This window comes from Hyposmocoma kahamanoa, unplaced genomic scaffold, assembly GCF_003589595.1.
Source record: "Hyposmocoma kahamanoa isolate Upper Pololo Valley unplaced genomic scaffold, ASM358959v1 220, whole genome shotgun sequence".
NCBI classification, from domain to species: domain Eukaryota; kingdom Metazoa; phylum Arthropoda; class Insecta; order Lepidoptera; family Cosmopterigidae; genus Hyposmocoma; species Hyposmocoma kahamanoa.
The window spans coordinates 521,676-546,782 of NW_020653740.1; the positions used below are offsets into that span (position 1 = coordinate 521,676).

The following is a 25,107-nucleotide window of genomic DNA, read 5'->3' on the forward strand; positions in this document are numbered from 1 at the left end:
TATCTTATCTTCCTTCAGCTAGTATAAGGTTTACCTTAGATTTATCTAAGGAAGGGACTTGTAACGTCTACATTAGAGCCGTACCCAAAAAACCTTGGGTAACCCAAAATTTACTAAGATAAGCAAAAGAGAGAACACACGTTGTCATACAAGAGTATATAGAACTTATTTATGTAAGCTGCAACACATTATCAAACACGGGAATCGAAAATACGTAACGTCATCTTAAATGCCAACCGTGTTCATTTCGCAGTACATGAGGTACATGATACCGTTGTCAAAGGGAAGTATATCAAATGTCAAAACAAATGTTTTCCAAATGTACTATTGAGTTATTCGCATGTATCATAATTAAATTGGACAAAAATATTGACAGTGAAAATAATTAGGTATCAATAAAAATGCGACGCTGCAGCATTAAGGGATGTGGCTTTAGAAAAAGTGCAAATCAATCGAATGTTACATTGCACAGGCATGTGTTATTTTTTGTCTATAAATCACACAATAGTCCAAATATTTCATGTAATTAGACTTATTTAAGTACCTAGTTTATTTATAAATCTTGCCAAATTTTGCTTTTGTTATTTTAGATTGCCTGTTTGTTTGTATATTTTAATGATTGTTGTTAACGATTATTTTGAGATAGTGTTGATCTTGTAAGCATACATATTACCGATATTCTGTTATTAAATCAATCACTACGAGGTGTTTATTGTTTTATTATTATTATTTTTATTATTTCAAGTTTTCCTACAAATGAAAAAAGGAAGAAAGAACGGTTGGAAATCATACCGCCGTATAATAGTGCCGAATATAAACATTGAATCAAAGACCATTTTCATTTATTCGCTTCATTTTGAACAGTCAACTTTTAACATAACTTTGAATGTAACTAGATTACATGACAATTCAATTCCATCATTAGGTGTATTGGTAAATATTTTTATATTTAATTTAGCTTAAACAAGACTCATTTACTAGGCATTCTCAGTTCCTGAAAACAAAATTAGCCACTCGTTTCCGATTTTTTCCCACTGACAACTCTAACTATTAAAAATTCTTATTTTATAAAGCCAGTAATACAATGACCATGTTCGTCCAGCGTTGCCGGGTGAAGGCCAATACCAACATATAGACAGCCTATTTGCCTTGCCTTGCCTTGCCTTGCCATCGTTCGGTGTCACTCGCCTAGCTGACCGAGTGAAGGCGAGCGCTAACGTGTTCGTTTGACGTGACTTGTCACAACTTGCAGTCACTTGTGACTACTTGTCTCACGTCGTAGAAGTGTTGATTTTTCTGTACAAATCAAAGGCGCTCGGCCAATAGTAGTCAATTGACATTGTATAATCAGACATTTGCATGCTATTTAATACATGCGAAACATGTTTATACTAACACTGTCTCTTGGTACATCTCCTGTTATACCATGTTTTAAGCAAATAAAAGTATGAGAGTAATATTATTATTGATAATATTACTACTTTCATTGATTTTCAAAATTAAATGGAAGTACAAAAGATTCACTTAAATCAGTCACTGATATTAATTCTATACCAATGCATAAATACAAAAAAGCCTACATTATTTGGAATCTGTTTAAAAATTTGTCTATGAAAATATTAATCTTGAGGTTGGAAATGTTTAGGAGTTATATTTCAAAGTTTTCTCTTTTTTATATATTCTTAAATACATTTTTTCTGTGCAAATACACTTTTCGTAATATGTGAGTATTTGTAAGCGCAAAACAATAAATTCAAAATTTCATGTGACATTCCCGGATATTCCCATATAACCTAAAATATTCCCAAATGGAATATTGATCTACTTTAATTAAATGTTTGCATGTTGATAATGACTTATCGATAGGTTATGGTACACACACTAAAGAAATCCGCCATTTGTTCGTTCAATTTTTGTTTAGGTATGCACGTTCATTCCATAGTTAGGGCACCTCCTTTCTTTTATTTTTTTCCATCCTCTAAGCAAATTGGGCTTGATGCTACTTTTATTGAAAACATTATGTCACTAATATCATGACGCATAGCAAGTGGTAAGAGATGAAGTTTTTTAAAGAGATTGTAATAATTGGCAAATCGTAACAGTCTTTTTATATGATAGCACAGACAACTTGCTTTTGTACATTTTCAAGCCGCGAAACGTAACTATGGCATACTCTAAAGCGAACTTCATTCCTTTAAAGCACAAATTAACCAAACACTATTTTTATATTTTTTACCTACGCAAAATCTTCGGCACAGCGCATAATAAATGTCAATATGCGAGTTAAGTAATAATTTAGAATCATGTACAACTCTCAAATCTCCTACAGCAGATTGGCCTTGCAGAATCACACTTCAAGAGAATAATTACATAATATAGTTGCGTTTGTGACCGAAAGTAACCAAGTAACACTTTGATGGATTAAGATCCAGGTCGTTGATTTCACAGTACGCTTCAAACCTATCCTAATCAGACTGCAAGGCCGCCTTCGTCTCGTGTCTTCACATGACCAAATGTTTTCATATCGTCCGCAAAGCAAAGTAGATGTGAGTGCTTAAAGCATAGGTTGATATCACCAATAAAAATAACAAGTAATAGTGGACCAATAATAGTAATAGTGGACTTTAAACCAACTAGATATATGATTACTGTCTACTATTGCCTGGGATCTACTATTGATGTAAGACGAAAACAATCTAAGAAGATCACCACAAATACCGATAGTATAGGCAGTGAAATTAGTGTCTCGTGATTGATCCTGTGAAACGCTTTACTGTAGTTGCTATAAATGACATTTACTTGCCCTCCCAAGTCCACCGCTTTCAGAAGAAAGCTGTTAAAGAAAACCAGGTTAGAAACAGAGCGCCACTGGAGAACCGAGTTGATATGGGCAAACGGAATGATTTAAAGCGGTTTAAACTTGGTTATAAACGGCTTTCTGATTTTCTCAAAGACCTTGGATATGATACAGAGTTTGAAGATTGGTTTGTAGCAAGACACATTGGCCTTGTTACCGTTTTTAAAGAATGGCTTTACTTAGGCTCTCTTCCAAACATCTGGGACAACACCCTTTGTTAGAGATTTTATAAATAGCATGGTGATTGGGCAGGGCAATATTGTTAGAGCACTTCATAAGAAAAATAGCTGGGACCTGATAAGGCTCAGCTAATTTAGTGGGATAGAGTTGATAAGTAACGAAGTTTAAATATCTGTTTTATTGATTACTGTTTGTGCAAAATGTAATTTAGCTATTTTTTATTGCATGGTAAAAAAAAATTCGTTATCTCTAATTATATTAAGTATCAACACAATAGTTCTGAATCCACATGACTGAATTATCTTCGTAGGCTTTATTTAATGTTTCTTACTTTTCCTGTTGTTAATTTATTACCTGTTAGTAGCAGCAGAGCGCCTTGTGAAAAAGTTCGTACAGGAAAGTACTGCCACCTTAACTATTTCTCCCGCCAAGCAGCAATCTGAGCATTTACTGGCATATGGGACTTGTCAACTTATATTTCAGGGTGACGGGCGCAGTGGCAGTGCCCCTAAGATCTTTGCGATTTAAAGCTCTGAGTGGCACTGCAACGGTTATGGGTAGGCGTGTCGCTTAACACCAGGCGTATGACGTTGACGTTACATTTAAAATCCAAATGGCCTATATCTTTTTGTAACATCGTACGCGTTCATTATATTCAATATATCTTCTGATTTCATCGCACATCACATAAACAAATGGTGAATTATTTCGCACAGTATCAAACGTCGTGTTGTGTTGGTATACACTGAAGTCGCTAAGTATTTTGCGAAGCAGGCGAACTTTTCTAATTCCTATATTTTCTTTCCAAGGAATATCTTCAATGCGTCTCTTGTTAAAAAAAAATCTTACGGAGTTGAAAGTATAAGTTTATAAGTAACTTATTTCTTGTTAATGTCAAGAAAATAATTTGAAAATAAAAAAAAGCAAGAATTATAAACAGAGTGATTTTTATGTGGAATAGGCAAAAACTAAATAGAATGTTGTAGTAATTGTTTTAAAAGGAGAACAAATTTTAGCTTCAGCAGACAACGGTTGTACATAAATAGACTCGATTGATATTTATTTTTGGCACCTCTGATGGAATCCTGTATTTTTAGAATTTGTCGAGGTTTGTAATTTGTAGGTAGGTTTGTAATTTTACATAAAATGTCACCTTGCTATTTATAATGCGAGTTACAGTAAGTATAGAATAATTTTCATAATATGAAGCTAGAAATTTAAAATAGAATTATTTATAAATACATGTTTTCAATGGCATAATATTACATTAAATTACAATATCTATGAATAACACAATCGTCAGTAATTTTTAAATGATCAAAGAACGGAAAGGCTGCAGGCGTGAATGACTTAATGGTTGAGCAAAGTAAACATCTCGGCACACTATCAATGACTTAGCTTCTAGAACGTTTCAACAACAGATCCGAAACTGTTGGACAAACAGGAGGGATTCAGACCCGGAAAGGATTGCTGCGATCAGGTTCTCGGGCTCACCCAGCATACCGAAGATGACTTCGACAGAAACAGTGTAATAGGCTTGGTCTTAGCTGACGTAATAATTGCTTACGATACTGTTAATATACGAAAACTCTTACGAAAAGTCGAATATCGTGAGTTTTTCATAACCGCCGCTTCCAGGTTCACTACTTCTTAGAAAAAAGAGATGGCGCTGCATAAAAATGGGACTTCCCCAAGGGAGTGTCCTTGCTTCCACTCTTTTCAACATGTACACAAATGATCCCAGCCCAGCAGATCATTTACAACATGTTTCCTACCTCCTTAGTCCTCGCGTACTTGTCAAAGAACAATATGGCGATGATCATTAAGTCCTGATTTTTAAAAAAACTCTAAGTTGCCATTATGACCGGGTGTTCTTTAAAAAGGACTAATTAGTTTTTTTTAGAAAAAAGCAACCACAATCATCATACTAGAACAGGTAAAAATATTATGAAAGACGTCTGTCTTTCTCTTAAAAATCAAAAGTGATATAATATGACATGATAATAATAATATGATAATAAACCGCCATGTTTCAATAATTATTCGGCCTCGAGCAGGTGACAATGGCGGCTCGCCGTAAACAAGGTACATAAATCAATGAATTATATATCAATTTTTTATTTATTTTTGAATATTTGTTTGCTTTTTATACTTCCAAGTATGTGTTTAATCATAATGTTGTATTCTTTTCTTTTCAGCAAAAACGTAGATGATGAAATTGTTGTTTGTAAAGTGTGTCCGGTTATTATCTGGTTAATTCACTTCAATTTGTTCTACTGTCCTTTCTAAAATAGATAATAATAAATTATGTTTTTAATTATAACTATTTTATTAAAAAAAGGAACATCAAAGTTTGCTTATCGGCTTTTTTATTGGAATTACTTCTATTTTGCAAAGTTTTATTGAATTCGGTTAACGGAAAGTGTCCAGTTTCATCCCCATCCATAGTTTGCCACCCTTAGAAGTGAAATATTTTCTTCAATTTTAAATAGGACTAATACTGAGACCAATACCCTCTTTCTAACAGAAAATAATCATGAAAATCGGTTCACAATTCGAAGTAATCTCGTAACATACTACTGCCTACACACAAAAAAATATATTCGAATTGAGAACCTTCTCCTTTTTTGAACCGGGATAAAAAGACCTTTCACTTTTATAATTTGTATTTTTAATCTGTAAAACAAGATAACGAAATCAATCAGATTTTAAATGAATCTGAAGTAGAAGATGCAGACGATGATGTGAATCCCATATACGAAGAACCTGATATCGACGATTTGAGAAACGACGTAGAAGAAAGTGATACCACCAGTACTGAGCCAGAAATTGAATATAGACGCAAAGTTTTATTAAGTTTCAAAAATATTTGTTCAGTTAGAGCTTGATGTTTTTTTATGTTTTTTAGATTCTTTGATTCTTGGTCAAAATTAACTAAATAACTATAACGACTATTAAAACTTCTAAGAATAAGTGAATTGTTATTTCTTATTTTTGAGTAAAAATGCTTTATTTATCTTACTGTACTGATTGATCTCAATGATAATTTGACCATAACTAACATGTAAGGTCCTTAAGTCTCCAGATCTCATTGGTATTTAGATATTTTATGGGAAACCCTTGTGATATTACTTCGAAGTGCCTTTTGATCTTAAAATATACTTTATTTTGTAGAATTTTTTGCTATTTTTGATGGGTATTAATTCAATTCCTTTTTTTTACGGTATTGCTACATTATTAATATACTTTCTCGTGAAATATTTACCTTGTAAGACTGAAAAATATAAGTGTTTTTTACTAAGATAGATATTTTAATTCTACTTCTTTATGATTATATTAAGACCGGGTGTACTTTAGAAAGAACAAATATATTTAGGGCACTTTTAAGTTTATGAATAATTTTCCTTTCATATTTATAAAAAAAAACTTTTGTTCCAGGAAAAATGTGTGGAACAGTTTAAAGTAGTTTATACTGGACCTCAATGTTCAGGACTCACAGGTAATACAAATTTTTTGCTATGTAAAGAACATTTGGTCATAATGACACATGTTTTTTTAACTCAGGAGCATATGCGGACTACCACACATAGGACAGAGCTTAAAAAAAAAAGGTAGCTCTGGCAACCCAGACACGAACATGGCCAGACCAAGGACAACCTGACTTCAACTTTGGATGAACTGGGAACGTATTATGATGCAAACGGTGTCAGGCCCAACCTATCAAAAACCCAAACGTATGCTTTCTATCTGTGCAACTATCAGATCAACCGAACGCTGAACATCACCTGGCAAGGAGTCAACACATATTCTTTGACACGGGACAGTTAATACCTGTATTGTTTTTGTGGTTGCAAATTTTTTATTATAAATTACTTTTAGCTTTTCCTATATGATTTAAACTAAATAAATAGTGAAATAATTACGAATATCATAACTGTGAAGTATTAAATTGAGAAAAGAGTGCATAATAAGTGAAATATTTGTTAAAAACGGTGTCGCGTTGGCGAACAAGTGTGATATTAGTCGCGTCATCTCATTGGTGCATTCACGCGAGTCTCGCGGTTGTGTGTTTGCCATTCGGGTCATATTTGCGTGAGCAAGCGCCCCCCAGCTCAACAAAGTTGTTTGAGCATAGATAAAGCAACACAGACTCGTCGTGTTAATTTTAACCTACAATTGCCTCTGAGCGGTCATATATCGAAATCATCAATAAATCAGTTTCGTCCGTCAGCACCGGGCCGTACACACATATATACCTTATTGGTGACAACCGGTGACACAGTGTTTTAAGTACAGTGCCTTATAGTGCTGACACTGTGCTCATCGTGAGCGCGTAAGCGACGTGTTTTTTCCAACGTGGGTGACTCGGAACGCGCCGCTTTCTTGCTGCAGTGTGCATACATACTGTGCCAGCTGTCCAGCCGGTCAATTATCTACGAATTATCTGCGAACTCGTGACTTACTTACATTATGCCTCTCCGTCGAACCCCGCCTAAAAAAAAATTACAGGGATCGACATCAGATCTAACCGATGATAGCACCAAAGATGAACTACCTAAAGATGAACTACCTAAAGGACAAACACAAGGGACAAACATCACCACCCGGCCAAAACGCAAAGCGCGGGAGGAAGTAAAAGATGAATTGAGGTCATTCATGGAAGAAATAAAGGGGATCGTACACGAGATCAAGTCCCAAAACAATGAAATTAACACCGAACTCACCTCAATTAAATCAGCTATATCTGACATCCGCTCCGAAATCAGCTCTGTCAGAGCTGATTACCGTGATGCGATGAATTCCATTGCAGATATCCAGTGCAGGCAGGTCGAGATGTCTAAGGAGTTCGTGGACTTAACAAAATCTATAGAATTTTATCATGCAAATCAAAATGATTTTCAACAAAGACTGGAAAAATTAGAGACCTCCATGAACGCAGGGCAGAGTTCGGGCTCGGAACTGAAAACCATTTCAAACACTATTGAGACCCTAAAAACAGAGATTCGTCAACAGCAACAATGGGAGCGTCTAATGAATTTGGAAGTGTCTGGAGTACCTGAGTCGAATAGTGAAGAAGTAATTGACATTATTACACGCATCGCTGATCATGCTGGAGTAAAACTAACTCGAGATAATGTAATACACGCTACCAGGGTCCAACCTCGTCAAAATGTTTCTGGTCGTCCGAAAGTTATTATCGTTAAGCTAAAGAATCGGTATTTAAAAGACAACATTCTTGCTGGATTACGTAAAACGAGGGGAGTGACAACGCACGACATCTATATTCCTGGTGAACCTAGACGTATTTTCGTCAACGAACATTTAACTATTGATAACAAATTATTATTTAAAAAATGCCGTGAGTTTGCAAAGTCAAAATTTTATCAGTTCACCTGGGTAAAAAACTGTCGTATTTACATGAGGAAAGACGACACATCCCCTGCCATTTATATCAAACACGACTCAGACCTGTACAAACTTCACTGAACTCTTCTTATATAAATCTTATGGTTACGTTCAATATCCTCAAATTAATATACTTAGCAATGTGTTTTTCAGTATTTTGCTATTATGTTATGGCTGGTCTGTTGAATATCTTAATCACAAAAGAAACAACCACATTAATTACTATATCTAGATACAGCTTCAATATTTATATTCGCATTCTAAATGATCATTTAACCTTTTTCGACTCGTTAACTTTTTTACTTCACACATACACACTACACACTACACACATACTTCACACATACACACTACATATAAACACACGCACGACTGCACAATATTGTATCATATGTAGTAGTATAAAATACAATTTTCCCTTTCCTCCCTTTTACTACAATAATTATATAAATCACCGAAATACCTTCAATTTACTTGATATGTCTAGTTCTGCACAAGATAAACTAAAAAGATCTGCAATTGGTTACAATATGTACTTTGTTTCTTATACAATCAGTTTTATATACATGGATCCTAATTATATAAAAAATGGCGTCTCATAAACTGAATATTTACTTCCAAAATGTGCGAGGACTTCGTACAAAGACTCACAGCTGCTTTAATAATATTCTTTCAACTAACTACGACATTATTATTTTGGTTGAGACATGGCTTTGCGCCGGCATATATAACCGCGAATTGTGTGATGACCGTTACCATGTTTTTCGTTTTGATAGGGATACAAAAGCTACAGGAAAAATCATTGGTGGCGGTGTAATGATTTGTGTTCGCCGTGAATTCACCGCTCAGTGTCAATATATAGACAATGCAGTAATCGCACCTACCGAAATACTTTGGATCTCAATTTCCTCGACTGCATTAAAAACTAACTTTAATCTTAATATTGTTGGCACGTATATTCGTGGTAACTATGAAAACCAACCAACGGATATTATTAACCTATCTAATTTCTTAGAAAACGTTCTCCTTACCAACAAAAGTTCAAACACCAACTCTGACAAATACATCATAGCCGGCGATTTTAACCTACCCTTCATTCAATGGGAAGACGGTGAATATAATTTCTGTCATAAGGGTGAATCATTAGAACTACGTGAATTAAGCAGAGGTTTAGTTAATACCCTCACATTATGCGGTCTTATGCAACACAACAATTTTCAAAATTCTAGTGGAAATGTTCTCGACTTAATTTTTAGTAATTTCAATATCGAAGTAAATATTGTTACACATCCCCTATCCAAAGTAGACTTATATCATCCACCACTCCACCTGGATGCATCTGATATTACTACCCTGCCCTTTAATAATGCCACAATAACTAAAATACAATATCACAAGGGAAATTACGAAAAAATTAACAAAACATTATGTGATATTGATTGGCAAACGGAAATAGATAACAGAAGTGTCGATGACGCGGTCGCTTTCTTCTATGAATCACTATACGAATGTATTCACTAATATATCCCCACAAAAACTATTAAGAAAGGAAAAAAGTCATATCCATCGTGGTACTCAAAAAGCCTAGTTAACATTATGCGAGAAAAGAACAAAGCTCATAAAATATGGAAGAAATATAATAACAGAAGAGATTATGATGAATTCTCGATACTTAGGGCCAGATATCACAAAATACATGCTGCGTGTTATAATAATTATATCTCCTCGGTTCAACACTCGATTAAGAAAAACCCAAAAAGCTTTTGGTCTTTTGTAAAATCTAGAAAAGATGGCAATACTTACCCCCAATCTTTCACCTACGATAATAAGACATTGCAAGAAGGTCCAGATATTGCGGATGGTTTTAGTAGTTTTTTTTCAAAGCACGTTCAGCCTTCCAGCCAGTAACTATAGACCTCAAGAGTTATTAGCACCACAAATTTCTAGTGCCAACAATATATCAGGTCTCCATGTGGATGAAAAACAACTGTTTAAAGTGCTTTGTAGTACTGACCCCAACAAAGGAGCTGGTGATGACAAAATACCCTCAATATTTGCTGTTAAATGTGCTAAATCTCTCACACGCCCTTTGGCACTGATTTTTAATAAATCTGTTAAAGAAGGCATTTTTCCTAACAAATGGAAAGTTGCCAGAATTGTCCCAGTTCATAAAAAAGGTCTCCAATCTAAAGTAGAAAATTATAGACCGATATCTATTCTTAACGTCTTCAGTAAAATCTTTGAAAAACTTATTTATAGCGCCATTTATCCTCTTATTGCTCGTAGCATCCCACAGGAACAGCACGGTTTCTTGAGGGGTAGATCTACTATTACAAACTTAACACTGTTTTCAAAATTTATAAGAAATAGTATGGAATCCAAATGTCAAATTGATGTAATATATACTGACTTCGAGAAGGCCTTTGACCGGGTCGATCATTTTATCCTTTTAGCAAAACTTCACGTTTTAGGTATACATGGTGATCTTTTGCGTTGGGTTAAGTCCTATCTTACCAATAGATCTCAAACAGTTGTCATCGGTGGCTACAGATCGGACTATGTCAGTATCCCCTCTGGCGTGCCCCAAGGATCACTCCTGGGTCCACTGCTCTATAATGCCTTTTTATATGACATTTATACTTGCATATCACACTCTAAATTTCTCATGTATGCCGACGACACAAAAATATTTCGTGCAATTAAAACTGAAGATGACACCAAATTTCTGCAGAATGATATGAACTGTTTAGTCGAATATTACAGAAGAAATAGAATTGCAGTTAATATTAATAAGTGTCAAGTAATATCTTTCAGCCTTAGTCCCCGTCCTATAAAACAAGTGTACACTATGAATGGTATCCAATTGAATAGAGTGGAATATGTCTGAGACCTGGGCGTTCATTTAGACCATAAATTTACTTTTAGTCACCATATTGACACCATCACCAGTAAAGCCAATAAATCACTTGGTTTCGTAATGAGAATTTGCTCTTCATTCCGTGATCCTGTGTGTATTAAAAACCTGTACTTCTCATATGTGCGCAGCATACTTGACTTTGCATCTACTATTTGGTCACCTAACTACAAAAAGTATATAAATGAAATAGAAGAGATACAAAAGAAATTTACAAAATTTATTAACTTCAAAACCTTTAAATCATTTTCATCTTACAATGACAGCTGTAAGATTAATAATCTCTTGCCCTTGGAACAAAGAAGGATACTTTTGGATATGTTATACTTGTATGATATCTTAAACTCAAATATTGACTGCCCCGAACTGATAGGTGGCTTGGGACTTAATGTTCCGAAAAAGCGAACACGTCACACTTGTCTCATACACGTGCCTAACCATCGCACTAATTATGGACAAAATGAAACTCTGTCACGCATAGGGTACATTTATAATAAATTTTTTGCGGACCTGGACCCTTTCAAATTTAATAAAACGCGTTACAAACTTAAAATAATCCAAAAAATTGGTGAAATCCTTTACATATTTTAATTTATACAAAAGCTCTCGCGCTTTTCTATCATAATTATAATTATGACAGTACACACACTCATGTAAATACATTTATAAATCCACACACACACACTCAAACACACACACATACACTACACAATAACACATACACACAACATACATAACATATCGTTACAACCCAATACCTTTTTGGCAAACCAGCTACCATCTTTTGTTACTAAAATTGATAATATTATAATATTATTATTTAATAATAACTTAATAAGTTTATTTGTCAATGAAATATCACTGATACCGACTACCACTTTTGTTAATATGGGGCGATCTGTTATTGGCCTTACTAATAAACACTATTTACTCTGTTTTATATACTTAAGAAACGCTGTTGATTGTCTGAAATAAATAAATAAATAAAAAATAAAAAAAAAAACATCCAGCACGAGTGTTTTCCTAAATATCAGGGAGTAAGGCTGGGCAGAACACTCACCTATAAGTCGTACTGTCAAAAGACCAATGAAGGTCAGCTCACACAATGTCTTCCTTCGACGTCTAACATTTATGAATTGGGGAACAGCGCCAGATATCCTACAAATTACGGGCTTTGTCCGGTATGGCATAGGTTTGCAAATGCTAGGCTTGTTTTAGTGCTTAAAGAAACGGTACGGAGAGGAGGAACACCCCGGGGGCTTGGCGCGGTCAGGCTGCTCCCCTTCGGGGTTCAGCCCAGTCCCACAAAACCCCGGCTTTGCCCCCGTAGGGCCGGGGTAACTGTAAGCAGATTCCCTCGGGTAATAAAAAAAAAGGGTTTCAAGGTTGCTAGTCTAATCCAATGTGACTGCAATGCCCAAACAGTCCATGCAACCCTTGCTGTTGGGCCCCATGTGCCCTAATATCTGTACGAGGGAAGATCTCAACGCGGCCACGGATTTAAAAAAAATCCAGTAACGGGGCGAACAAGTCGTGTTCTTGATGGTAAGCTACATACCTGTCCATAACTGTTGCAGTGCTACTCACAAATTTAAATCGCAAAGATCTGAAGGGCACTGCCACTGCGCCCGTCACCCTGAGACATAAGTTGATAAGTAGTAAGAATAAATAAAATATATGTAAGTGAAGTAAAATAAATTCAATACGATAAAAAATATTCATCACGATTTCCTTGAAAGATATGCAAATACCCTATAGAATATTTTATTGATTTATTTATTTATTAAAGAAAATCAACGGCCTATTAAAATCAAAATATACTTATTATAAGTATATTAAATCTATTTTATTCAATAAAATGTTATAAGCTATAATGCTATAAACAATTCTATCAAAATCCGATAGATGGCATTGACCCATTTTATGCAAATACTGACTCGAAGTGTTAAGATTTTCCCTCGAATATTAACTACACCAACTGAATATTGATTATGTGAAAGGCTTGTAACCGTTCCGTCACCATCTAGTCGAATTCTGCCTACATCCCTCGACTGTAGACAATCCAAAACAGATTCATGCTCAATGTGATGGTGCCCTGTGGTACCAGCGCAACGCTATCCTTCACGGCTTCCTACAATTGCCCAATTCATGAAATAGGTATTGCAAACGTACTTCGACTCTGCTCTTCTCCACCTTATGTTGCCCTCGTGGTGGATGCTGCCAACTACGGCAGAGAAAACTTAAGAAAGAACTAGTCAAAAAAAAGGAAGTGCCTTACATGGCTACTGAAATCTTTGTGACACATAAGATAATGTTGTTTGCACAGCTACTGAACTATAACTACCCTTGAGCATACACCAGTTGGATATGATGGTCTATTGAAAATGAATATCCGCGAAAAGGTTCCCTGTAACTCAATGAACACTTTCGACAAATTAGAGGCTACGTTTTGAATAGTTATGTCAAGATATTAATAGAGAGGCTGCCAATCGTCATGAAGTTACACTGATATTAAGCCATTCGGAAAAAATGTTGACTCTTTCACCATCTTGACCGCCGTACCGAAGACTGCAGTAGAAACTGGTTCAGTTCAGGTCCTCTCGCGCTTGGTTAGGAGCCAGACGGGGTCCCAACTCATTAATTTCAATCTTTATCCCACAACAGTAAAGTGGTAATTACGTATCACGATAAATCATCAGCATCAGCTGCATAACATCGGCCCGTTTTATGCAAATGCTGTAATTACAGGGCTAGGATTTTCCTTGAAATACATGGTGGTTCCTTGCCCGCAACATTTTGGGTTTTTAAGTAGCAAAACGAGTTTGTTTAGGTTAATGAAATATATGCTTCTGAAAAAAAGCACATGTAAAAAGAAATAAAAAGTCACATAAATAAAATTAAAATTAAACAATAAATGTAAGATTATTCTTGTACAATATTGTAGCGTATTTTATTTAAATTATGAAACAATTTTTTTAAGATATTTTTAAAAGCTAAAAGTTAAAGTATAATATTACATAACATTTTCTATAAAAGTTATTAGATAATCATAAATTATTTAGTTAATGTGATTAATACATAACAACAAAGTACGCCAGTCGGATTCAGTACTTAAAATTCTTGCCAAAATTGTTTTCTTTTTTCTAAGCAACTTTCTAAGCCCTGATACCAAAGGGTCAGAACGAAAGAAAGAAGCCTGTACGAAAGAACGCAATTAATAACCCTTAGATATTTTCCGTGTATCCGGGAGATGAAACAAATTGGCATCCTTGTTTCTCGGTTCTGCGTATAGTACTAAGGTTAAATTGCAACAAATTTCCTAATTTTATTCTACCTTCCTGCTCAGATTTTTTCAAAAGCTGTGAAAGAACATGCGAAATAAAGAGAAAAATTACTGTCATCGTCCGTTTTGGAGCCATTAAAAGATTGCTTGTAATGCTTTTAAGTATTAGGAAAAGGCACTCAAGCATTTCTTTTTGTCACTCATTGTCACTTCATAGCCATGAAGTTGTACGATCAAGCAGAGCGTGTAATACAATGTCAGCGCTCGATTAATTGACAGTAACTAAATATACCTGCAAAACGGACTTGCAACCAGTGTGGCTCCTACTACGAGTTGACTATCCCATTCGTCGATGTTTGTTTGATTGTTGATTTGTTGATGCTAGCGACCGCGTAAATTACTTCTACTTGTATGGTAAATTGTATAGCGCCCCTAGCGGTCACAAGAAGAAAACATTTTGTATATAAATATTATACGTGGCCGCTAGCGATAACTGTCACTATAATCTCATGGTATAGGCACAGGCAACAAATGAGACGGCGACATATTATTTACAAATGTGCGAATCAACAAGTGTTGGTGCTTTGTAAATTTTGCTTTCAGAATAAGGGAAGTGATGTCATTGACCGAAGCCTCAGCTTAACTAGCTTCATAAACTGCGTCAATTCCAGCTGAGTCATTACCCAGTGCTGAAGTAAATGTCTGGCGGACCTCCGCCAGATTGACGGGTTTCTAGATATTGTGAGCGCTTACAGTATTCGACTAAGTTCTTCTTCGGTCGCCCTTGCGTTTTAGAAGAGAGTCGTCACGTATCGATAAGCTTGGCTGACAGACAATCTCCAAGGCTAAATTTATTCTTTTTGTAATCAGGTTTGTTTTTCAAAGCAAGTTTATCCTTATACAAATGTAGTTTAAATGCTGTTACGATTATTCAACAGAACAATTCTATTTGTCAGCATAAATATGTGTATTTCCTCAAATCAAATACATGCTCAGAACTTGTCAATCTTTGGTTGTTGTATTTGTATCAAATATCGAATACATACTGTCGGCTAAAGACTCAGAGTCAGCCTGAACCTAAAACAAAGAAAACCAACATTAAAACAAACACAAACTATTGTTAAGTTTCGTAGCAAACTGATACGGGAAACATTATTTTGGCGTAGCACGCAAAGAACTACAAAAAGCTAATCAAGTCAAATCGAATCGAAGTTATCGTAATAGGAAGTTCTCTAATTTTTGAAACCTACACAATATTATTATTAGCATTAAAAAAATTAAGAAAACAGTTAAAACTTAACATGAATTAAAATAAACATGTTAAAATTTGGCACTTACAAGCTAATAGCGTAGCGCTCGAAGTACTAGAATACTAAATGATAATTCCGTAAGTAATTCATGTACTTAACATATTTTTATTTTATTTATTTATTTCATAAAATTACACAGCATTACAGTGAATCACCAGGCACTGTGAAATTCAATAACTAGGTAATATTAACAGTAAATCACAAATAATAGTCGCTCATCCATCCTCTGACAAAACTTCAAACAATCATCACCCACCTACTTGCAAAAACATCGCAGTCTGGTGTAGAATCGAGAACCGCATCAAAACAGTATAGAGCGCGAACGAGTGGTGACATACTGTGTGACACAGTGCACACTGCCGACACTGCCAGAAAATGGTGACCAACGTGGCCGCTGATTAAATTTATTTAGCAGGGCGACGAACAGGCGCACCGGTTGCACCACTAATTCTAGGCAATTAGAGTGTCCTCGCAAGATTCTGCCAGCAATAGTCATCAGACCAAAATTACGTCTTACTTCCAAAAATTTATATCCCAAGACGCCAAGGAGGAATTTCGTAGGCTATAAAAGTCTATGGTACCCATAAATTGATTTATATAAGAATTTTAAAATGTCTTTTGAATTTTCTCCAGAAGCTGGATGTAAGTAATCTCACGAGGGTTCCAAATTATTGAAGCCGTCTGTCTCTAGTTTACTTCTGACGAGAGCGGTGTAAGCAAGTTTGATGACCGTAGGGTCATAAAAATCACGAGAGTTCCGGATAACGTACCCTAATCTCTGACAGCAACCAGCGGCTAACGTTATGCTCATGAAAATTAAGATGAGTATCAAAAACGACACCTGAGTTCCTAACAGAATCATTCAAAAATACATATCTTGCTTTGAATATCTACTCACTACGAAAAATTAACGTAAATATTCAGTTTTCGAGAATCGGAGGTTGCCCCGATTTGGTTGCAAACATGTAAACAATGAGTGAGTCACTTACAAAAGAAGCGTTAAATGTATTCACTTTGGAGGATGTTTTGACAATGAAAGAATAAAGAATTTTTAATTTTCATTGTTTATCGTAATGTTTTTAACTGTTATTATTATTGATACAAAGATCGAACAAACACAAAGAAAAAAATGTAATTATGTTTATTGAAAGTCAGGATGTTTCACCGCCATGATTCAATAGATTTCCCACAGATAGTGCTACGGCATAAAAAGTCGTTACAAAACCAAGACCAACGGACCTTATGAATCTTTCTATGTGCTTCTTGTAGGTACAAGAAGCACATAGAAAGATTCATAAGGTCCGTTGGTTCGTTCCTTGGCTTACTTGGCGTAGCGTTTGGTACAATTTGCTAGAAGACATTGGTTCGAAGGATTTTTTCTAAGTATTCGATATTTGTATTAATGATTTTTATAACAAAGAAAAATTCCTTCGATCCGACTGGACTCAAAACAGCGTCTACGAGCTAGCGTTCTGCCAACTGAGTTGCAGATCGAGCCACTCTATCTTACGAATTTCTTTAAGTAACAAAGTACTGCTAATAAAATACTTAGTAATCAATTGAAGTAATTTATTATTAGCAGTTTTTTAAGATTAAAATGAAATGCAATGTCACTCCACTAATGTTTTTCGTGAAATGTTTCGAAATATGGCGTCTGGAGTACCAAAAATTGTTGTAATATAACACACAAAATAGCACAGAACTATTTCTGAAATGATTGAATTTGTGTAAAGACGGCAGTACATTAAGCTACACATTGACGGATGTTGTTCAGTTACACTAGAGGCGACATTCTGACAAAAATATGTGCTATTGATTGTACATAAAATTAAGTAATTAAGAGCAAAACTCGCGTTTTATCCTTCTTAGTTAAAAGGCATTTTTTGTAACTTTTCTGTTCTGGATCTACGTTCAGGTTCTAGGTAACTTTATATATGGTACAATAGATTTTTTTATACTCTCTAATGAAGGGACGAACAAGTCGTGCGCCTGATAATAAGCTACACGCCCGTCCATAACAGTTGTAGTTCCACTCAGAACCTTAAATCGCAAAGATCTGAGGCGCACTGCCACTGCGCCCGTCACCCTGAGACATAAGTTGACAAGTCCCATGTGCCTTTGCCACCAGCACCCTTACCCTTCAAAATCGGAACACAGTAATAATGACATTATTGCTTGGCGGCAGAAATAGGTAAGGTTGCAGTATTGCCCTGGACGAACTCTTTCACAAGGAGCTCTACTGCTACTAAATATTAGATAAATTCTATTCTAGCTTGTTAAAAGTCAAGTAAAAACAAAAGCCTTCTAGCTGTTGTACATTGCAGGACACATATACTCGTACGACAGCGAAAGTATATTTTCACTGTGACTTGTAAGCACTTTAGAGTACGAGGAGATCTTGACTCTCTCTCTCGCTATAACTTAAAGCTCGCTGCTACTACAACAGTTTTTACGAGAAGATCTATTATTACTGCCGCTATTACCCTGAATAGAATAACCGCATATCTAGTTTTCTCTATTTTACGACGACACTAACATAATTATCACGTTTGCCTTCCAGTGGGACAATCAAGAACCATGGACCTTAACTTATTACGATCCTGACATGTATTTTTATGAGATCAGCTAACTTTTTGCTATCCTAAATTGTTTACACATTTACAGCTACTGTTTAAACGAAAATTTTAGCGGGTTCTTACAAGCCGTATCCATATTATTATTATAAATGCAAAAGAAACGCTCTCTGTCACGTGTTCACGTGCAAACCGCTGAATATTGTAGAATTTATAGAGATAGAAGAAGAAGGTATAGAGATAGATGTGACCAGTGAGAAGGACATAGACTACTTTTTGTTACAAAAATAAATCTTAAGGGGGGTGAAATAGAGGGTGAAAGTTTGCATGGACCAATAAAACTATAAAAATGTGCGTAGTACAATAGGCGACTCGAAGTACTTATTCTATGCAGAAGAAGTTGCGGGTACGAGCTAGTTCTACACAACGTTGCTAGGAGGGCGGATTATGAAATATCAGGCCAGCTTAATGGATTTATGCGAGGCGCTGACCGTAGATAGACCTTTTGTTTGCTGTAGCGCCCCCTTGCCCCTCATAATTGTCCTATATTGTCCTCTTGTTATAATTATTATTTACATAGAGCTTAATTAAATATGTCACTATTATATTCGTTTTGTTTGCAGTGCTTTAGTGGGCATATGTACATTGCTTTTGACAGTAGAACTTAGAACATATTCTTTTATAGTTTTCATATTTCAGTTAATAAAACCAAATTAAACAATTGTATTATCCAATAAAGTATAAAGTATTGAGTATTAAACAATTATAAATATAGCTATATACTTGAGGTTACAACTCACGGAATTTAACTTTCTTTTGCGGTGCAATCAATATCGAGATCAAAAGAAAAAAACAAGAGCAAAGTTCGTCCAGTGACGCACTGACACCAGACCTATTTGTGCCGCCAAGCAGTACTGATTACTGCGTTCCGGTTTGCTGGTGAAACTACAGGCACATGAGAGTCGTCAACTTTGTGTCTCAGGCTGACGGCCGTAGTGGCAGTGCCCCTCAGATCTTTGTGATTTAAAGCTCTTAGTGGCACTGCAACTTTTGATTGGCGTGTTACTTAACACCACGAACATTACTAGTTTGTCCCGTCATTTGATAATCATAAAAAATAGTAATGAAAAATTGATTAATGTGAGTTGTTCCAAATCAACCAATGTTAATTAAATTTACAGTCTTTTTGTTTGACTAAGATAAGTAAATAGCTTGGACTAAATGAATAGTTTGGAATTGCTCTATTAAACATTACAGGAAAGTATTGTATTGTACAAAAAATCATAAAGTTTTTTATAACTTAAACATGTTATGAAGAATATTGCCATCCGTAATTTTTTTAATAGCCTCGCATTTTTGTCTTTATAACGTATTATCCAACATGTACAATAACGTATATATCTAAAGTAAAAGGTCTGAGAAAATACTTGGGATGCCATCATAATAAATCTCTATACTTATTTTTGTGGCTCTACTGCGCATGCGATGAGGAAGAATTACCTTCAGTCAGTACTAATTACACTTTTTCCTTTTGTTTCAGATTACCAACTCTGACCCAAAAATAAAGTGATGTAATAGTTTGCAGTGAAAACCTTAAAGCGAGGTGTACACAAAGAGTTAGCGCGTTAAATAATTCATATTTGGAAATGTGTGTCGATTAATTTACATAAATCTTTAAATGAAAAAAATATTTACGACTAATAAGCTGTTCAGTGTAAGGTTCAAATCTCAATGTTTGACGTGAGTGGTTATTAAAGTGGGCTAAAGCCATGAGTTTCCTGTCATCAATTGGCCAGTACGTGGCAGGGGTGGCCGACAGCGTAGCCGGACTAGCGCTGTCTCCCCGCCGCGCGCCCCCCTCGCGTCATCGTTCTGCGGACGAGCACCAGGCTCAACCACAACCTTCCACAGCCTCTATGAGGGGTAAGTATTACTGAGCTATAGAGTCAATTAGCTACCAATTAATCTGCTTAACGTATATTTAAGTGAATTTCTTATAAATTACTTTTAAGTCGAGTCAAACACAATTCCATTTTCGAGTACGGGCTTGAGCTGATTTAAGCAGAAAAGTCTCTTCGGACTTTTAAAAATGTTTATTTATGAAGTAAGGCGTCTATTTTGTCGACTCAAACTTGGAGTCCTTTGGGTGTTGTCATGGCTCCAAACTTGGAAAGTAGAGTTAGACTAGACCTTCGAAAAAATATAGGGCAAAAGGGGCCACTCGTTCCCATGCTACGCTCTTACTAACTTGCCAGTTCCAATTAATTACAAAAACGTGGCGACACCAACTTGTTTCTTCCGGATTAAAAGTTCCCTGTCGTTTGAAGTCAAATTTCAAAGCCATTCGGGGTAATTAAACTTCTCCTAATGCTCGAAAATCTTCAAAATTATATCTATTAACAAGTTAATGGCTAATTAAGTATGGCATCATTCATTTCTTATTATCAGCGAATTATATAAATTTGATGTTTTGAGTTAGGGTCATCCTCCTTTAATTACTTTAATGTTCTATGTCTACTCAAGGAAAATTACGATGACGATATTATGTATGATAACAGTATATTGTACAAATTATGATGTTCCTTTGTAAGGGATAGAATAAAGCTTATCGCGATATTAAATGATGGTAGTAGAATAACAATTTCGTCGGTTGATGACGTACCTACTCACGAGTCGAGAATGTGGACAGAAAATATTGACTACTGTTTGATAATTTTCGAATTATTATTTTTATGTGGAGACTTGTTTTAAGAGATTTGTCTATGCAACCTGTGTACGTCAAGGCATACATTTAATTTATTTCTTCGTGTTATTAGTGGGATATAAAGTTCTTTATTTTTTATTGATGTACTTGCTTAAAAAGAAAAGTGTCAGATAGGATAACAACAACTTATAAGTTTATTTTTCGAAATTTTATTATGTTTTGTAAAAAGTCATGCGAGGTTCTTAGTATTTAACAAACAACCTTGCTTATATATTAAATTTTTTTTAACTTTTTTTGACCCTTGGAGTAACAATAAAAATTACCTTAGGAGTAACAATGAAATGCCGTTAATCATATTCACATTATTATTGAAATCAGCGTTCTTTAGCGTTTTACTGGTTTAGTGTAGGTCAATGGGTTTAGTAGATAGATATCTGTACTTGATTGCATACAAAACTATGATTACTAAAAATCGAAGTTTTCACGATTGTTACACATAGGAAATGAAACATTTTTCGTTTTTTTTCAAACAAATCAACATCGGGCCCTTTACAGGTCCCATGGTCACGGTTGGTTAAAATCCTAAAAATAGTTTCATTTCCAGTGTGTAACAATAGCGAAATCCTAAGAACTCGATATAAGGTATAATTGTTCTTAATTACAATTTAATTTAATTATAAGGTTCAATTGCAATGCTCTGAAACTAATTTCGGAGCTTCGTGGCGCAGTTCGCTCTGTATCTTTATTATAATATTGAAATGTATACCATATTTCATTTTAGCGCTACCAATAAATTTAATGTCCTCTGCTTTGCCGTCCGCTGGTTTGTGCTGGCCTTTCCAAACACAGTCTATGGCTTGTTAATTTTGTCTCCACGTAATCTGTCCCCTGATTTTCAAGCTGAGCTAACCTATGAGCTATGAAAGTCAGTGGTTTTGTTACGAGTGCCGATAAAGCTCGCCTTGTCGTGTGAATAGAAAATATTGGTAGTGGATCTCAATTTCTCAATCTTTTTGTTTTTTGTAGCTGGATTCCCTCGTGTGTTGCCGACTGAAGGAGCATCAGCGCTGAGTGCTCGTCGGCGTACGCTTGACTGTCTTGCCCCTGCCACCCCGCCGCGTCGCGGGGGCTCTCTGAGGGTGCCGCGCCAACAGCAGCCAGTGGAAAAACCTACCATGGCCTTTTGCAAACGACGTCTCTCCTGGCCTGAGGTTGACAGCTCCGTCAATTCTGGGTAAAACAGCTATTTATGAGAAAATACGAATTTGTATTGTCTTGTCTTAAACCACCGGTGTAAGCAGAACAAACGTACGTGGATAACAAAAGCTCGATCAACATTGATACTCTCATGTTTCATTAAAGGATTATTTCTCAGAACTCAGAACACTTATTTTAAAAAACATGTCCATACACGTTTGCTTTGAAAAACAAACATTTGTTTTAAACTAATAAAATAATATGTTGATACAGTTAATAAATGATACGTATATACGATAGTTCAAAATGGAATTTTGTGAAATGAAAAGTTTAGGAATTTTATACGGTTTTTCGGTTATTCATTTACTATGATAATTGTTTTTTCACAAATAAATATAATTACATTTATTTATTTCAGGCCACATGACTCATATAATATATACCTTAAGGACTAACTTACACACAATATAATAAAACAATATTTCTAACTAATCGACACGTATTGCACTTGTCGGAGACGTGTGGCCCAATCTGGTGTCAGGTAACCGGCCGCGGAATCGCCGATATATGACACCCTTCGGCCAAAATTCTTCCTTCACGAACGTCGACAGATGTTCGGTCGGTACTCTTACCACAAAGGAATTGAAATTCACGTTGTGGCGGGACTCCAATCGCTCGACCCTTAGGGTGTATTTGGCTATAATGTCACAATACAATATTTCACAAACGATTGCACATTTTCTGTTACAAATAAAGGCGTCTTCGTATGCCTGCAGTTAATGTGCGCTCACGTGTATATTATTTATACATGTGAGCGCACATTAACTGCACGGCATAACGAAATGTACTATTTTCATATAATAATATAAATATATATTTTTTCACGTTTTGTTTCGATGTACGTTGTATTGCTTTCGCATGTTTTAGCTATCAGATCTTCACCAAAGAGGGTATATGATAGCTCTGAAGTTACGAATATTTTTGTAAATTTGTATAACACGTGGACATTTTCTAGAAAATGAAATTTTTTCTAGAAAACAAAAAACCGACCTCAAAAGTTCGTGGAAGTGGAATGACTTCTATTTGCCAAGTTTTATTGAAATCGGTTCCTGCAAAGTGTCCTAGTTTGTTACCCTTAGAGGTGGAATATTTTCTTCAGAATTAAATGGGACCACTACCGAGGTACCCTTTTTCCAACATAAAAGAATGTTTACAAATGCCGATCGCGTAACATATACACAAAAAAAAATACAGTCCAATTGAGAACCTCCTCCTTTTCTTGAAGTCAATTAAAAAGAGTTTGATTTCAAACTAATCAAACTACGTATATTATCTAGAAACCTATGTATTTAAACTACGTGTATATCTAAGATATCTAGAAAATCAAACCTTTCAGAACCTTTGTTTTTAAAGTCGGTTTACAATGTTTTGTCACCATAAATACTTGTCCGTATATAAATGATTCATGGATGTACATTTTCATTATCTATCACACATTTTCATTAATTATCTAAGAAAATTAAATTGTATATGATAGATAGATACTTAGAATAATAACGCATAGAATGATAGTTTCATATCAAACGAACTGTCACAAGTGAGGCAAAAACCAAATTCATGTGGGCGTAAGCAACTTGTAACTACGCTCGTCGGCACGCACACAAATATACAAATAATGATGCCATGGAATAACATTTCCCTCAAAAGTGGGGAAATTGTATCTTGCTTAACTCATCATTAAGTTAAAGGTGCCTACAGATTTGCCCGACATTGTCGATCAGGTGCCTACAGATATGCTCGGTTTTGTCGATGAAAAACGAATATAGCACTTATTTGTAAATCCAAGATGGCGGACACGATTTTTCAAAATATGCTATATGGGTATCCTTTTCGAGGTATTTGGGGATGCTCATTACGAATATGGCACTCATTTCTAAATCCAAGATGGCGGACACGAGTTTTGAAATAAATGCAATATGGGTATCATTTTCGAGGTACTTGGGGGTGCTCATGACGAATATGGCACTCATTTCTACATCCAAGATGGCGGGCACGATTTTTTCAAAAAAATGCAATATGGGTATCATTTTCGAGGTATTTGGGGATGCTCATTACGAATATGGCACTCATTTCTAAATCCAAGATGGCGGACACGATTTTTCAAAAAAATGCAATATGGGTATCATTTTCGAGGTACTTGGGGGTGCTCATTACGAATATGGCACTCATTTGTAAATCCAAGATGGCGGGCACGATTTTTTCAAAAAAATGCTACGTGGGTATCATTTTCGAGGTATTTGGGGATGCTCAATGTGAATATGGCACTATTTGTAAATCCAAGATGGCGGGCACGATTTTTCAAATAATGGCAAGTTGGGTATCGTTTTCGAGGTATTTGGGGGTGCTCATTACGAATATTGCTTTTGTTTGAACTGTCGTGTTTGCCATCTTGGATTTAGAAATGAGTCCCATATTTGTATTGAACATTCCCAAACATCTCGAAAACGATACCCAACTTGCCATTATTCGAAAAATCGCGCCCGCCATCTTGGATTTAGAAATAAGTGCCATATTCGAAACCTAAAACCGAAAATGCCATAAGCAAACATTAAAGAAAATAACTGTTAAAATAGATTAAAAAATCGCTTAAGAATGCTCTCCTTTTAAGAAAATAAAATATTTC

The 25,107-nt window shown here is 35.4% G+C and overlaps 2 protein-coding genes across 3 annotated transcripts in view; both read left to right on the top strand.

The window, feature by feature from the left end:
* The window catches only part of LOC113227900 (BAI1-associated protein 3), a 118,286-nt gene that overhangs the window by 28,304 nt on the left and 64,875 nt on the right, over positions 1–25,107 (top strand). Inside the window, exons 2-4 of one of the 2 annotated variants that reach the window (XM_026460988.1) lie at positions 6,476–6,536; positions 20,064–20,446; positions 22,254–22,461. In XM_026460988.1, coding sequence (XP_026316773.1) covers positions 20,293–20,446; positions 22,254–22,461 — 362 coding nt within the window. In that variant the 5' untranslated portion in view covers positions 6,476–6,536; positions 20,064–20,292. The remainder of the gene's footprint in view (positions 1–6,475; positions 6,537–20,063; positions 20,447–22,253; positions 22,462–25,107) is intronic. The other variant, XM_026460989.1, reaches the window with a different exon arrangement.
* LOC113228037 lies at positions 7,508–8,524 on the top strand. Its single transcript, XM_026461176.1, has one exon. It carries the CDS (start codon positions 7,508–7,510, stop codon positions 8,522–8,524), a length of 1,017 nt encoding a protein of 338 aa, XP_026316961.1.